General features: G+C 39.7%; 1 protein-coding gene and 1 long non-coding RNA gene across 11 annotated transcripts in view; one reads left to right on the top strand and one right to left on the bottom strand.

Moving 5' to 3' along the window:
- Positions 1-17,747, bottom strand: part of Lrba (LPS-responsive beige-like anchor) — a 559,239-nt gene that overhangs the window by 28,260 nt on the left and 513,232 nt on the right. For 6 of the 10 annotated variants that reach the window (XM_006502347.4, XM_006502349.4, XM_006502351.4 and 3 more), the window contains 4 exons: positions 17,264-17,353; positions 12,853-13,045; positions 8,572-8,634; positions 2,753-2,908 (listed from right to left, as the gene is read on the bottom strand). In XM_006502347.4, the coding sequence (XP_006502410.1) occupies positions 2,753-2,908; positions 8,572-8,634; positions 12,853-13,045; positions 17,264-17,353 (502 nt within the window). Of the gene's footprint in view, positions 1-2,752; positions 2,909-7,722; positions 8,635-12,852; positions 13,046-17,263; positions 17,354-17,747 lie in introns of those variants that run through there. The other 4 variants (XM_006502350.4, NM_030695.2, NM_001077688.1 and 1 more) reach the window with 2 other exon arrangements.
- On the top strand, positions 4,175-17,269 carry Gm52625. Its single transcript, XR_003954609.1, has 3 exons — positions 4,175-4,584; positions 14,768-14,826; positions 15,666-17,269. It is a non-coding gene; the product is annotated as a predicted gene, 52625 (long non-coding RNA).

Genomic DNA, 17,747 nt, shown 5'->3' with positions numbered 1-17,747 from the left:
GGGACTCTGCACGACTGCCTCTGAATGTAGCCGGAAAGAACCCGACTGCTGAGGAAGGTTGTGCTGTTGCCTCTGCTGCGCTGGCTGTACCCTGAAAACATGATTTATGTTGCAAGAATTTCCTGCTACAACCCAAGTACCCCCTCCCTAGTCTAATAAGAGAAGGATTATTTTGGCTTGTGTGCTAAAATATAATTGAATTCAACACTTGTGATGGCTTTGCTATTATATATTAACTGATTATACAAGTTTTCCATGCTTGTCTACCAAACTTAAGGAAAAAAATTGTTGATATTATCTTTTGTCATAAAAAACACAAGTTCCTATTTTCCTCACTGAAATTACTTTTAAATAAAACTAGTGGCTGAGTTATGTATACAAGAAAGTACAAGGAATGTCACTTGAGATTTCTTTTTTCTATACTTTTATAGAAAATATAAATTTTTACTTTAAGTCAGTTCTATCGATATGAAGTTTAAAATACTGTTACTTCCTATGGAATGTTTTATATACACAAAGACATGTATTTTCAACAGGGTTTTTGCAAGGTTTCTGTTGGGAGGGAGTGGGATGATATCAACTTGGTTAAGTCTAATGGAACACGGCAGTTCCACAAGGAACTTAGGGCTACAAATTACAGTGGTTTTCAAATTGACCAAGGACGGTGACACCTGCGTGAGTCAATGTGGTAAAAAAGAGAATGCTGCGTGTGAGGGCAGAAGGGCCGAGCCCACCCCCAGCCCTGGCACCATAGCTACTTAAGTTTCACTCACCTCTCTAGACCTCAGTCCCGCTATCTACAATATGGGACAAAGACCCTGTCCACCTCATAGCAATAACGTATATGCCAAAGAACTCTGTAAGTCCTAAAAACAGAGTGGACCCAGGAATTATGTGAGTTATTGGTACTGCATGGAAGTCCAGCTAGATTGGCCTTACATACACAGGCATGTAATGCATTTGTAATGAAACAACAGGGAATGACAGTGAATCCAAAAGCTTCCAAATGCCAAAATGGAAGACTGATATAATTCGCACATATGCCGCCAAAGGCCAACCCTGCAGATATAAAGTATTCACTGGTGGGCAGGACTTGAGGGTGTGGGAAGAAGGTGACATCCAGCAGGTGATGTGACATGACCAGGGGATTAGGGGTCATGGAGCTGTTCTGCACCGAGGTGGTAACTTAATTCCATGTACTGTCAAAACTTAAAAACTACAAGCCAAAAAACTAGATGGACTTACTGTGTAAATTTTAAAATTATTTAAAATTTAAAATTAAAAGGTTAACATTTAAAAGGAGAACAATAAGCAGTCTAAATGACTATTAAGAAAAACTTATGATAGGATGTATCAAGTTTAACGTGGGAGTTAGTAAAGACAGAGAATGTATAAAATAATGCTAAGGCTCTTTTTGTCATAATGAAAAGGATAAATATGAATTAGATTATCAAAATAGACGATCCGGTATAATAAAGAAGTACAGGTTTAGAAAACACCAATTCATTCTGCAACTTATATAACATTGGTGGAATTTTAATTTAAAAATCATCCACCTCCCAGACTGAGATAGCTAAGAAAGCTCAGCTCCTCAGGAAAGCTCCGTGTTTGTGCCAACGTTCATGACCCTTCAGTGAAACAAACTATAAGAAAATGGAAGTCAATTTCATAAAAAAAGAACAATTTCTACAAATGATTTTTAGGGCTTATGCTATAAATATTTCTGCCAAAGAGAGTACTCTCCCCCTGTTCTCAGCTGTTACAACAGTCTCAAACACACATTCAATGCCACAAGAAGCAGTTCAGTGCACCTACTGACTAAGAGAAGAGCAAGAACATGCATTTCATAAAGATTATTAACAAGCCTGAAAGAGGACGTACCATAAAGCCCTTAATTAGAAATTTCAATTTAATAGAATTTCCTACTCCCACAGCATTTAATCAAGATACGTGCATTTTCTTCTTCCATTTGAAATATATTCTTCCAGGGACTGGGTGTCAAGCAGTAGAATGGAGTGTGCTCAACAGCACCAAAAAGTCAAAACAAGCTAAACAACAATTCACGCCACAACCCTATTGATTAGTTATAATGAAATATATAATCAACTATATGTTATCTTTAAATTTATCTTCTCTTTTGACAGTTTCTAAAATGCCTTAAAGATATGATATTAAATTTACCAGTAGCTTGAATTTCTGACATGTAAAAATTCCTGGACTGCATCTGCTGTAATAATACTGACTTGACTTGTTTGTCCTTCTAGGAGGGGCAAACAAGTGCATGTGCGGCTGTAAGCTTTATGTTCTGAGAAGTGTACCTGCCATACACTAAATCAGTAGGCAGCCACTCAGCAGAGTGGTGCAGCTTTCAGCAAGATTCTATGCAGAACAGGGAAAGGCAAAGTATCTATTCTGAAAAGATAGACTTCACATGTCTTCCAAATATGGAAAAGAAAACCTTTTAAATAATTAAAAATAATTGGAAATTATTTAAAAGTATACTTCTGTATTTGTAACTGACCTTAAAATTCTGTGTACACACCTGGTAGTATTTATATCCATGGCTTTTTCTACAGAAAAGAATTATTTATTCTGTAAGCATGTGCTTGGGAGACAAAACTATTGAAAAACTGCCTCTTGAAAACACAACAGATGAACTGGCCCGCTATTTCCTGAAAGGGAAATAACCACTTTATTTTTGGGAGTAAGATGAGAAAGCATTCTTGCTGCTAAGTCAAAAAATAAAAATTACCTGTATCTGTGGAGTAGACCCGGAAACTCTTATCCCAGAAGCCACAGACGAGAATGTAGCGGTTGTCGGAAGTGATGACGAAGCACTGGGAGTGCACTTGGATGCTCTGGTCCAGGAGGTCTGTTACCTGCCTCCTGTGTGTCCCTGTGCCGCAGGCTGTGAGCACAGAGGGAGGAGAGGGAAAAAAGAAAACTACTAAGTACACATTACGGTGCTGCCACACTGTGAGTTGGTGGAGAGGAAGGAGGTGACGATTCTGAGGAACACTTAACCTTTACATATAGTACTTGAAAAGACAAATGGGAAAATATATGTAATGCTGGAAGAATGTAAGCTGTTATATTTAACATCTCAGTAACAATGTTTTACTTAGAGAAAAATTAGGATACTACCATTTTAAAAGCTGCATACAACACACACAACATGCTGTCTAGCTCTTGGGCAGGACAAGTAGCTTAGAGCCTCCAGATCGCACCACAGTTGGCGTTGTTTCTGACAATCTCATTATGTCTATTGTCACAAGGATGGATTCATGTTGTGGCAATCTATTACCTTTAACATTTTGTCGCAGGAAGAGATATTAGGATTTAAATGTCATATATTTGAAATACTGTAGCATCTTGTACTACTTTGGCTTTTACGGGTCTTTAATTTGACTGGAAGGGAACTCCTATTTCCCCTGTTTACAGCTGCACTCACATGTAAGCAAATGCAAGAATGAGGGTTTATTCAAGATCCTTGTAAGCGAAGTCAAAGCACAGCACACTGCCACGTTCTTAGGCTTACTTAAGCGACAGGATGAGACAGCCTGCCAGCATGCTCCAAACGCTGGGGTTCCTGAGACAGGGCTGTCTCGGGGCTCAGGGCAGGCATGTAGCGATACCACACAATGGGGAGAGCATGGATCTGCCACTGTCAGAACAATTTCCCTGAGATGCTTGCTTGCTTTTGTCCTTCCCTTCCTCCCCTCTGCACTTCTCCTCTCCCATCCCTCCCTTCCCTCCTTCCTTTCTTTTTTAAAAAAATATTATGAGGCCAACCAAACAGAACCTTTGTTCTTTAGTGACCTTCCATTACAAATAAGGGTGTTTACACCATGAAAGCAGCTTGATCACTCCAGAAATGAATTGAATGGTCAAAGCATTTCTTGTGTCTAGTTACTAAGTTCTTTATACCAATTTTCAGTTTTTTAAGGGAAGAAATTATACTGAGAAAAATTCAGACATACCTATTTTTTTAGTTAGTATATAAGATATCTAAATAATGTGGGGGTTTAATATAAGGCCTCCCAAAATAAATAAACAAACAAGAAGGCAAAGCATTTAAGGTACTCTCAGGGCTGTGCTGAGAACCACTGATGCCTGAACTATCCTGAACATAAAAAGAACACACCCCACGTGTGTGTTTACAGACAGAGTCCTGCTAATGTCTGTTAGCACAACGCTCCCATTTAAAACCAGCAGGTAACAGAATGTGCTCTGGGGGGCTAATGGGGTAGGAAGGAGCAGCAACAATAAAATGGGAAGACTTCCAGGTGGGAATCAGCCTTCTTCTCACACAAAGGAAGTTGCTGGCCGACAAGGGACAATGAACCACACACACAGAAAGTGTCCTACTGCAGAGAGACTGTGAGGCACAGATAGTCCAAGACACCTAGAAAAATCACGTGTGTGGAGCTTCCTACGCGTTACTGGCACAGTTTACATATGCTGAACCTTTACAAATGTCTCTTGCCAGCATTTATATGACTTTTGCTCCTGGACTATTAATTCTCACTAATGTGGGAGAGGCTGGACACGCACATGATTTTGCATTGAGGAATCTCAGCACTGGTGAGTAAAGGCTGATGTCCCTTCAGCATCCAAATGAACTAGTTTCCGTCTGCCTTGGATTTGGGGTTTTGAGGAAAGGTCTCGCTCTGCTTAGGAGTGCCTTGAACTGGGGATCATCCTGCCTCTATCTCCTGAGTGCTGAAACTACAGGTGTGTACTGCTCACTCAGCAGACAAACTCCTTTCTAAGTGAATTGTTAACTTCAAGTTTAACACTGACAACTTCCTCATTCAGTCACCTGTCCATCCATCCATTTGTCAGTCCATTTGTCCATCCCTTTATCTCTCTATCCTATCCACTTTATAAGAGCCTTTATATTATTCCACTGTTTTTGTTTGTAAACGTACTTTGTGATTCAATCCTATACTATTTCTATTCAATAAAAATTGGTATATTTGATTAGATCCGCAGCATCTAAACTGGGGCATGACTACCTTTGGGAGTCTGAGCATCCCCATGGGCTACAGGCACAGGTGGTTTTATGGGAATCAATTTCTTGTTCCTCAACTTCCATATATTCTCTTGTCTGAAACTGATTTGCCTGAGCATTCTCCTGTGAGTTTTCCTTTCTTATTCCTTCTTTTGCTTTACATGAAATCACATGACATACCCTTCCATGCATTAATCTTACTATGGTTCTTTTCCTCTGGGGATTAAAATCTCTTGGGAGCCTCAGGAGCAATGGAAACTATTGATGACACTAGAAAGTGAGTGCCTAGGGGTGATCATTTTGTAGGTCAGATGGCATCGAGAAACTGAAATGGGGATCTCATCACACTGCCAATTAACAAATCATTAAAAATAAGTTTCAACAGCACTGTTAAAATGAAAGAAGGCCTAATTTTAGACAATAAGGTACTTCTTAATAGCTTACTACATGAATTTTGCTATATGACACTATTAAAACAAAACATTTCCCTTTCCCATCTACTTCCTTACATAACATTTCTCAGCTATAAAACAAAAGAATAGGAATGGATCTTCTGGACAAATCTTAGAACATCAACACATGAGATATCAGAAGGGGAAACACCCATCCAGTTGGCTGAATACTTATTTTCTGTAAGGGCTTCTTTTATATTTCCTATATTTCAGAAATATTGTTAGAGATTATCACAGGGCTGGGATGCGCTTCATTGGAGGAGCCTGAGTGTGTTTCCAATGCTACAGTAAAAGGTCAATATTATAATTAATTACAAGTATAAGCCTTGTAAGAACTTGTGGGAGTGGCAGCACACACCTAGGATCCTGGCACGTAGGAGACTAACACAGGATGACCTTGAATTCAAGGCCAGTTTGGGTTATATAATTCATTCTAGCTTAATCTAGGCTACAGAGTGAGACTTTAACACAAAATCCAAGAGGAAGAAAAACTTTAAAGATTAGTTAGTGTAGTCAATTTAAGATTTTAATTTTAATTTTGGTATGTGACATTTTTAAATATTTGTAATTTTTTATGAAGTAAAAAAAAATCTAAGCCTTGAGTGCATAGAAAAAAAATTAAGTTTATAAACACATGTTTAACTTTCCATACACATATTCATGGCTGAAACATGTAATAGAATAATCAAGTCTTAAAAGTTAAGATGACACTATATGGAGAAAATAGGTTATAAATCCAAAGTAAAAAAAGAATTTGATGAAATTTCCAACTGTTGAGGCTTTTCACATGCATTTTAAAAAATATAAAAACATTGAATATCAGTTCATTTTTATATTTTGATTCCACTGGATATATTACAAATGTTTTATACATTACAATTTTTTGGGGGGGGGGGTTTCGAGACAGGGTTTCTCTGTATAGCCCTGGCTGTCCTGGAACTCACTCTGTAGACCAGGCTGGCCTTGAACTCAGAAATCCGCCTGCCTCTGCCTTCCAAGTGCTGGGATTAAAGGCGTGCACCACCAACGCCAGGCTAAACATTTTTTTTTTTGAGGTAGGGAATTGAGACAGGATTTTTCTTTGTAGCCCTGGTTCTTCTAGAACTCATTATGTAGACCAAGCTGGCCTCGAACTCAGAGATCTACCTGCCTCTGCCTCCTGTGTCCTGGGATTAACTGTATGAGCCACCGTACCTGGCCAAATGTTTTTTACTATGCTAGAAATTTTAAGTATCTGGACTTATGAGAAAACCTTTTATGTATTAGTTTTATGGTTAATGAGAAGGAAGCTGGGGCTGTGTTCAGTTGGTAGAATCCTTGCCTAGTATGCAGGAAGCCCTGGGGTTGATCTTGGCTGGTGGTGCACAGCTAGAAAATGGCAGCATTTAGAAACTGGAAGCAGAAGGATCAGAAGTTCAGGGTCATCCTGGGCCATATAGTGAACTCACAGAGGCCATCCTGGGCCACATAAGATGGTGACTTTAGTGGAGGAGGGGCTGTTTGGTGGCAGTGATCTGGAAGCTCCCATGGTGAAGCATTTCCTACAGGCTGAACCTGGTCCATGGCATCTTTATCTATAAACTCCACTGGAAAGCAGCCACACTCTCTATACATTGTTCATGGTGGCTTTTGTACTGCAAAGAAGGAGTTAAATAATTGTGTCTGAAACCTTAAGATGCACAAAGCCTGAAATATTTAGTATTTGGCCTTTTACCAAGAAACTTTGCCCACACTGGCTGAATTCGCTTAATTATATTACAGGATATTCATTGCCATGCTTTAAAGCAAACAGTGAACCTATAATTCAGAGAGTGCTTTCCATGTCTTAGCAAATGGGCTTTATTTTCCTGATGTTTAAACTATGCAGTGAGCATTTAGCTTTGTTACTTTTAACAAGTAGCAAACAGTATCTTTTCAAAGCAAAATGGAATTAAGAGGCCAAAATGAAATTCAGAATAGTATTTCCTAGGGAAAAGATGAATGAATTGATTCTGAATTTAAGGTTTTGTTCATGCATCCTATAGTAGAAAGCCATCTAGTGAATGATAACCATTTAGTGTTCTACTGTGGCAAAGGTGTAGATTTTAAAATAATAAATCTGCTCTTTCATACGAAAAATTTATATGTAAACAGGAACATTCTAACGAATTTATTTGTTCAGGGTAAATTTGCCAAAATTTCAGGCCAGATAGTCATGCTGATTGCTTACCCCCATTGTAAGGCAATTAAAATGTTCTTTTTCTTTTTTCTTTTTAGTTTTAAAAGTTATCAAGGCTTAACCTTTTTGGTAACACCACATTTGAAATCCCAATGCATAAGAATGATAAATGCTAACTAGAGACTTCAGCTGACTCGAAACCATAACAGCAATTAAAATTTTCAAGTCCTCTGCTGCAGATGCTCTCCTCGCTCCCAGTGGCTCTTTCTAGTCTCCTCCCTATTTTCTTTTCCTTCTTCTCCCTCAACAAATTTAACCTCCAATGGCAATTTATTGGCTGCAGGACTCTAGGAAAATGAATACAAATATCTTAACACTACCATTGGCTGGGTAATATATTTCAACTTGGAAACTGCTCTGCGATTGCACATTAATCCCCTCTGACTGAACAGAGCCCAGGAAGAAAGGATTGATCTCCTCTAACGATGAGACCCTGGCATTATAGTTTTATTTCTCACAACACAGTGCTGCTAAGAATCCCACTGTTATTATGAAAATTTCCCCAGCAAAGCAGCTCCATCACATTACATTTGCACCAATTCATCATAACGCACCTCGCTCCTGCTCATCAACAAGTCTGAGTGATGAAAAGATCCAATATTATCCTGACAGTACTTCATGCGCATTCTCAATCACACATTATTACAGCATCCATATTAATTTTCAGTGACACGCGTCCTAGGCCTGTTCAAATTAGGCAAACCAACGAGGGGGAGTTGATGAAATACCAGCATAGCCACAGCTCATTGCATTCCAATTTGCATGCAAATGGTTTATCAGGAAAATTCCATTCCCAGCAACCAGCAAGTGAAAAACAACTGTAATCTACACTTCAGGGCCACCATACAGAGCTTAATGAATCGCAAAGAGAGAAAGAAGTGACAGACCTATGAGAGGATCGATTTCCACTGGCAGCTGGTATGGCTGGTCTTGTACAGCACCTTGGTGAGCTGGAATTCACAAAAGAAAAAAAGGCATTATTTTTCATATACTTAACTACAAAAATGCACAAGTCAACCTTATGTAGAACTGTTTCCAACCTCCAAATCTCTCGTGCAGTTTTGTGGAATTTAAAGAATAAGAATCCAGGTGCTTTTATGGCTAGCTTATTAAACATTTATTTTAGATTAGTGCTGTTCTGAACATGTGCCATTGCGGTGGCTCCAGTCCTAGGCCATAAGCTATAGCAGATGCTTGACTGGCAGCCTCTGATGCTGCAACAAAACAAAATTAAGTGGTAAAGCGTGCTGAAAACAAAATGTGACAACCATCTGCTGACTGTAGCAAATACTATTTTTTCGTTACTTCTTAAAAAGGCAGTTTTGAATGCTGCAGCACAAAGGATCCACAAAACTGTCAATTTATGATGGAGAAAGAGAAAGCTCTAAGTCAGGGGACATTTAGTGTTTCATCCATCACTAAAAATCAATCAACTGAAAGTTTGAATAAAAATAAAGAAAGGTTATCTGCAGATAAATGTTTTAGTTAAATGCATTTGACCAAAATATTTCCTTAAAGACTGGAGTGAGGGTTTTTACAAAGTTTTATTAATATTTAATATTTCCATGGTTTTGATTTAAAATAAATGAGTTAGGAAAATCAATCCATACTAAGAATAGCTTTTTCCATTCTGAAAATGGTTTTATAGATGAAAGCATAGTTACATTGTAATTGAAAGAGGTTTTGTAAGCTATTTCTCTGGAAGAGGGAGAAAGACTTTAGGTAGAGAGGAAATGCCACTGGCTTGCTCTGCAACTGATGGCTTTGTACACCCTAAGATAGAGTGTCGGACAGGTGACCGTTCCAGATTCATAGTTCTGATCACTAAACTTTAGGCCCCCTTCTGAATTCTTTTCCTTAATGACTGCCCTTCACCCTGGGTGCACAATGCTGACAGCATGGCTTGGATGGGTCCCCAGGCCCTGCTTAGTACTGTTAGGTATCAGGAAGTTTTCTGACTGTTGTTGATGGTTGAAAATAAAATACTGTGCATTTTATAAGTTCATTGGATTACTTTAAAACTTATTAGGGTATATTTTCTCTAGTTATTAAATGTCAACTTTTCAAGGATGCTTGGCAAGCTTTAATATTAATAAAATGCTAGTGAGACCAATACTGGCAGTAAAAATTATAGGTGTGTAAGAAACTGAAGAAGCTGGAACTCTGTGTCTCGCCCTGCTGATTTACTATCTTTGCTGATAAAGAAATTAGAGAGTCTCTCAGAGAATGTTTGGGAAAATATACCCAGCAGAGCCACTGACTTCCAGCTACACCAGTGTCATTCAGGATGCTTCTCTGCTCGGAGACCTAAGAGCATGGACACATTAAAGTCAGGTGTTGGAGAATGGAGTGTAAGGAGGTTATTCAGCCTCCAGTCCTGCTTCTGCCATCAGGGGCAAGTCCTGTAGCTCCTGTGCTTCCGCTCCCTGTTCTACCATACAGGTTAGATGGCATACGTTGGACCATATACATGTGTCAATATCTGCCATTCGATCTACAAAAGGAACAACTGAATATGGCTCAACCTACACACTTCAGTTGTTGAGGGACTGAGTCAGTATACTCCTTAAGATGATCAGGAGGCTCTTCAATGTCCTTTTAATGGGAGGAGAGAATAAAATTTTTGTCTTGTTTTGTTTTGAGTGCTTGGGGTTGAATCCAAGACTTTGATTATGTTACACTACTTAGCAAGTCCATGACAGAAAGTATTTATTTTGTAAGTCAGGACACAAATATTACTTGAAGAAAAAACAATGCCAACCTAATAAACAGGTTATGGAAACCCTAGGTCCTCAGAAGAAAACAGAATCTGAAATTTAAGAAAAACTGATGGAATGTGAATTTGACATTCCCCAAGAAGAACTGCTATAGATTTCTGTTTTAAATCAAGACAGGTAAAAGGATTATGTGATAGCATGAAAAAGCAGGGTTCCGTAAACAGATCTGACATGAGGCACAGGCATAATGGAATTATGCTTAGACTTTTTAGATGGAAGTATGGCTTAGATCTGGATATCACAGTCTAGAAGCACCGTTTCAGGTGGTGAATGCTCATGGTATCATTCTCTGTATTTGTCTGTGGTGAGTTGTGTCTCACTGTGAAGGTTGTATATTTGTGAGGGATGGGAACACACAGTGCTAATGAAACAAACATGGGGCAATGTGAGCTCCCTGAAGACAGCACAGGCAAAGGCTGCAAGAGCCATGCCGGCCCCTTGCTGGGAACAGAAGGGCATGCATGAGTGGGACTTAGTGGCACAACCAGGCACTAGATTACTTTGTGTATTTACAGAAAAAGTGGACCGGGGAAAGAAAGCTCTTGCCTACCGTGTATTAAGGGAAGTAGATTAGTTAGAATCATGGCTGGTCCAAAAGGGAACTGCCAAGAGTTTAGTCCTCAAGGCTTAAGGCATAGTCTTGGAAGTGGGTGTTCTCAGTTCCTTAATGTACCTAGGCTTTCCAGTAGATGAAAGGTCTGTCTCTCCACCTGGCTGCTGTCACTCAGCTGAGATTGAGTTCTCAGAGCTATTTCACACAGTCACCTAGTAGAAGCATCACTTGGGGCTGTCTTGGTGTCAGGCACCCTGGAACATTTGTAAAACTCCTGGGCAACCTCACACAGAGTAGGAAAATCCTCTAATATGTCCACTAGCAGCTCTTCTTATGAGTAGAATTGGAGAAATGAACAATTGCATTTCTTAAAATGTTCACTCCCAAATATAAGCATGTCTCTTGAAGAAACAGGGACAAAAGATCTAATAATAGAAGCATTAAGGAACTGTTTCAATCTTCCTGTTTTCACTTTTCAGAAATCTGTTCTCTAATCAAATACTGGCATTTCTATACACAGTGTATCATTTCCATTGGCCATGAAAATGGCTATGTTTAATCAATTTTGATGCCAATTACAGGTTCTTTTTGAAAGATTTCTTATTGAGTTTAGTCAATATACCAGGTTTTTGTTTAAATGTCTCTTGCTTCACTTCAAAAATCTCTTACATTTGATTTGGTGAGGCTCTTATTCAATAATGTGCCTTTGCAACCACTTCAGGTTCAGGTGCCTTATATAAGCTTTGTAGATATAACAATGAGCAGAACTCCAAACCATTTCTACCTATATCATTACCTTTTTTTGGGAAAAGGCAATTATCTTTAGGATTTAAACAAATTTTCCCAACTTCTTAACACCATTTTAAAAATTATGGTGGGCTCAGTAGTTAAGGGCACTGGCTGCTCTTAAGAAGACTCGGGTTCTATTCCCAGTATCCACATGGCAGCTCAGAATCATCTGTAATTTCCAGTCCTAGGGGATCTGTCACCATTTTGGCCTCCACAAACACTGCACACATAAGGTGCATAGACGTGCATGCAGGTAAAACACCCACCATACACACACACAAATACATTTTAAAGGTGTTTTTAAAAATTATAGTGGAAAACCAATTCCGGTCTTAATATTCCTGCTCCAAAAGAAGCAATAATGAATCCACTGAGGTGTAGTCAGAACACTTGAATTCCAACTATCGCTATGAGGGGGATGAAGAGACGCCCTAGGCTCACTGTCTTTACTAGAGGGTGAGTTCACTAGAGGGACACTGCAGATGGATGCTGATTCCTCTTCCGACTGACATGGAGACCCTTGTGCTTATTTCATTCATGGACTCTAATGCCGACTTGGATGGTGTTAGATCCTGATGGTTATTTCAATTAACATGGCTATTTAGTACTTAGTGGAAGAAGACAGAACTACCAGCTATGCAGTATTTGTACTGTATCCTATATATGCTCCACAATAAATTCTACCAGGCCGTGCATAAAAGGGTAAGGTGGGGGGTGGAGATTTAACTTGTAGAACAGCATTTGCTGTATGACACCTTGAGTTCAATCATCAGAGCTGCAAAAGAGCAAGAAAAAAGTAAAATTTCTGGTAGATACCAGATGAAACAAAGATTTTATCAGATGTAATACAAATGAATGATTTGGGAAGGGGAGTATCTGCTAAAGACAGTATCTATTGCCAAGGACTAAACACAAGCCATCAGATGCTAAAAGTGGCTTATGTGTTAACATTTGCACTGCATGCCTCAGGTAGGATGTCTTTAAGCCTTTAAACTATTCGCCATTTTGACTGAGACTAATGTTTAAAAGTCCAAGTGTTTCTTACTCACCAGGAAGGTTGTGCCACTTGTTCACGGCAAAGAGCCTGTTAGCAGTGACAGTGATGACAGCAGGCATTGCCAGGCCTGGCTGGGTGTTGGCCGCAACGTGGGTGACTGGAGAATTCGAAGGGAACTTTAGGACCATGATGACATCTTGCTGGGCTTGGTCTGTGAACATCAATGGACTCTGCAGGAGGAGATACTGTTGAGTGGACAGACAAGACCCAAGTAAACAAGAAGACACAGGAAGACAAAGAGGAAATGGGAGAAGAAGAGGAAGATCATGTTAAAATAGCTGCAAGTCAACGCTTGCTGTTCAGACAGTTTTGCACAGCTGTGCTCATGATTGGCTGCCTTTGCCCATGGCACATGACATTAGCCAGAGCCTTCCCCACAGCACTCGGGATTGAACCTTGAGCCTCCATCATCCTAAGCAAGTGCTCTACCACTGACCTACATTCCCAGCTCATGGGGAATTTTTGTGACGGAACTAGGATGCACTAACCTACAAACTTTACTGGCTCCCTTCCTTGCCTACTGCCCTCCAACTCTACAAGATGGTGTGACTTAGATTCAGAGTATTGGGGGATGCATTGATCCATCCCAGTTGTGTCACCCAGTGATCTTGTCATTGTAATATAAAAATAAAAATAGAAAGAATGAGGATAGGCAAAAGGCATAAGGCAAGCTTAAGGTAATTTCCAAAGATAATCAAAAGGTAGTCTTGAGTAGCATGTAGATTTTGACTACTAAGATACGATTAAAACAAATATATTTTGAAAAACAAGGAAGCATGCACTTATTATTATGGTGGAGAATTTATGCATGTAATATATAAACTTAATTATAAAGTTATTTCAAAGCAATGAAAATGTTGCTTGTAAAAACAATATTATTTATATAGTTCATCAAGCCATAAGCAGGGATAAAGAGAAGTACCCCAGTGCCCCTTTTCCCTTTCAGTTACAAACAACAAAATAGCCCTTAAAGCTCAAGACATTTTTGACCTGTACTTAGAAAGTCAGAAACTAAAAAAAATATATTATGCAAAATACTCTTCTAATAACCAGCAACAAAATAAATCTTGACTATTACTAGGGATTTGGATGGTTCCTACAACCCGTATGTCATAACCTAAGACATATAAAACACTACTCTAATTTATTGGCTTTATTTGTCCTTTGTGGTCCTCAGCCATCACACAGTAATTGCACTGTGCGTTCTCAGCAATTCTCTCCTACCATGTCTATTTTCTAATAGCTGATTAGTATCATTCAAAATTGAAACACTTTGATGAAATGCTGCTGGCTGCCTTCCTACCATCATATTTCAAAACACCAGGTATATGTAAATGTTGAGGCACATACATTTAACACATTTATTCAGAACTGCTAATAAAAAATTAAATACATTTGCATTTTTATTATCAGTCCTTTTAAAAAAGTTATTAAGAGTACTTAGAAAAACATATTGCACTAAGATTTCCTCTTTGCATGAAGGTGTAAATAAAGGCAGCTAATAAGCTACCCAGACACCCTTCTGAGCAAGTGGCTAAAAGCCAATCAATATTATGAGTTAATCCTCCCTGGATGCTCATTCAATTAAAGGTGTCAGTAATGCCTCATCTGATGTGGCCTCAATTAAATCCAACTATCTGATGGTGTGAAAACACAGGGGGATACAGCAACAGCAGCAAAAACAGACAAATAGGAAGCCTTCGCGTGCCTGCTAATTACTACACCTGGTGTATATTATGGCTCCTGCACTTATCGCAGCACGAGGGGGCTTTAATTTCTGCTATATTCATATGTGTGTATGCTGGGGTGCAGTTGGTTGGGAACTCCTGAATGTTAGTAAAAATGATCAATAAAAAGTGGGCTCTTAATTCTAAAAACTCCTGATATCAGTCATTTTCCACACACAGGTCTTTCTGCGGCTTTTATGAAGTCTGACTGGGAAGATGAGAAAAGACTGGCAAATCCTGTGAGCACACTCTCTGAAACCCGACAGAAGGAGAGGGGCGCTGGCCCAGCGGCCCAGGCATTATTCTCCACTATAGAGCTTAAAAAGAATAGTAACTAGAGTCAATTTATAAACCCAGAGAAAATCAGAATTACAGTACAATCTTAAAGTCCCCCTGAAAGGAAGTTCCTACATTTTTCTGATATGAGCTGCCCAAACTGTGAATATTATTAGGCTTAAATTGAGTAGCTTTAAAAAGCCTTAACAAGCATGAAAAACAAACAAAAACTAAAAGAAAGCCACAAAAACCCATAACTAACACCAAGAAAGTTAAAAAACAAAAACCAACCCAATGTGTAGGAAGAACATTGCGTTTACATGGTGAAGCTTAGAGCCAGCTCTTAGCCACGTGGTAAGGACAAGCCACTTTCCACAGCAAGCAACAGACACAACTTCTGTAAGTGACCACTGCTGCCATAGAACCAAATGCCCTCCCCTCCAGTCAGTTTCTCAGAAGGAACTCTGGGAAGGGAAGTGCACTCCGCCATGCTGGGCTGGGCTGTGCCAATGGCAGCAGCTGCTTAATATAAGCTGAGAACTGGTAAAACTCGGATGAGAGAAACATACTCTTATTAACCCTGGGAGCTTCTGCCAGCCAGTCTGAGAAAAACATGGGAAGCAGCTAGCCAAATCTCATTTAGCCTCCCCACATTAATGCTATGCTGGCTGAAAACTGTGGTTTCTTTTTAATGTGCCTTTCTTTGCTACCCACTTGTGTAGCAGATTAAAATAGGACTTGTACAGGTCTGAAAAGGAGTTCAGATATTCAGAGAATAAAGATAATAATAACTACCTTGCAGGTCTGCCTCCAGGAGCCAATAATCTTTTGCCAGGAGGAAGAAATGGTACATGGGCCCAGAAGCCATGGCCATGCAGTGACCCTGGATCAAGTCGTGGAGCAGTAGAAGGGCTTCTATCAAGCATCTCCCAGCAGCCTGAGTCCTATCCACAAGCTATTGCCAAGCTAGCTCACATGTCCACATGGGACTCATGCTTCCTGTGCTTATGGCACTATCTTTTATTGTTCACTCTTCATGTTTTCTTCTACCCACTAGTCACCCTTGATGTTCATGTAAGTCTGATTTCACTGGTTAAATAACACTACAGAAATGGTGATACAATTTTTTTAAAAAAAGGTTGTAGTTTATTATGGCCAATTCATGTTACTATAGAATAAAATGGGAAACCCTGGAGGAAGAAAAAGTGTTAACAGGAAAGAAAGAAAGAAAGAAAGAAAGAAAGAAAGAAAGAAAGAAAGAAAGAAAGAAAGAAAGAAAGAAAGGCAGGCAGGCAGGCAGGCAGGCAAAGAAACAAGGGAGGAGAGAGAAAAGGATCAGAGGCCAGCCATCAGGGCACTATCACTGTCTCCAGACCTCTTGGCTGCTCGTCTTTTCTTCCTACCATCTGTCACAATGCTGTCATCTCTACGCTCAGCATAGAATTTGGATTTATCATAAGTTGTACATAAGATCAATACATATAGACATTATAGTCTCTATTCTAAATCTAGAACAGTAATGAGTACACTGTTTTATGAGGGGCAATGCAAGGAAAAAAAAATACTATCAGTTTTTAAAACTATTTTCGTCATATGAATCTGTTGTTTTGTCAAAAATCTCTGCCCCTCAACCCCCAAAGAAGACTACTCAAAAAATAAAGGCAGACTAGTCCTGACTATAGGCTGGCCTTGGCTTGTGTTGAGCAGTACAGTTTGGCATATATGATATATAATGAGTTGAAAGTGGGGGTCAAGAAGCCTCACCAGCTCTGTCTTTGGACACTGATCTACCATGGGGTGGCCTGCGGGTTCTTAAGGGTAAAAGTCCACACAGAAGGAGGAGTATCGCCATCTCAGGCCCTCCCACTGCTACCTTAGTGAACCCATAGGGAAAGAGTGTAAGAGTGCTGGTCAACCCCCAGAATCATAAGAAGCCAGGTTTGTATATGCCAAGCGACCATTCACTCCTTTTCCTCCAGGTCTGACCTATAGTGAGCCTATATATCAGGATGATTCTATAATTCTGAAGCTAGACAGTACAGTGGGATGCTAAGAATCAACACAACAGAAAAATAAATCAAGAAACTCACAGGATCAAATTAGAAAAAAAAAAAAAGCTTTGGTTTTATGCGTGGAGTCCTTTACTCTACGATGAAGAGACATGACAACTGTGGTCCTTTGAACCTTGCAACAGAAACCACGAGCTGATGAAATGTGAGCACTGTAGCTAAATTTGCTTTCTCATGACCTAGGGAGAATATGCCGGTACTTGCTGGTTGTGAGCAGGCTGGCACTGTATGAGGAGAGTAGGCCCAGGCATGGTAGAGAACCTCATGCACTGTGAGACACTGGTAATGGAGAGTGAGAGAGCTGAAGAAGAGGCCAGAGGAAAGCACTCACCGCCTGCATGGCCGAACCTCGGGGAGGGTGGGGCTCTATGAGCAGTTGCGAAGGCGTCTGTCCAAAACTTCGGATCTGAGCTTCCACAGCCTGTAAGGAGCATAGACAAGTCTGAGGGTTAAGAGTTGCTAATTACTGGCAGGACAGTGACTGCCATCTAAAATATCACTTCATACTTGTTGCTAGTTTCATGCTGAAAATCAACCCATGTTTCTACGGGATCCCTAGGCACCTGGTCAGTGCACCCTGGGTGAGGTCATGCTACAGTACTGTGGAAGTTTCTACAAAACTAGTATCTTTCTCATCTTGCTCAGTGACATGAAGCAGAAAGAAGCCATTACAATAACAAAGCATCCTTTTTGCTTCATTATTGTCTTCTTTCTTTTCATTTTTTGCTTGTATCATCTGGATGGAAGAGTAGCTACTCCTTTAGAGGTAGCTAGAAAACTGTGGCTGCTTTGATTCTAGTTTCCATTTTCATCCT

Source organism: Mus musculus, chromosome 3 (assembly GCF_000001635.26).
Source record: "Mus musculus strain C57BL/6J chromosome 3, GRCm38.p6 C57BL/6J".
Lineage (NCBI taxonomy): Eukaryota > Metazoa > Chordata > Mammalia > Rodentia > Muridae > Mus > Mus musculus.
This window is presented reverse-complemented; position numbering and strand designations above follow the sequence as displayed.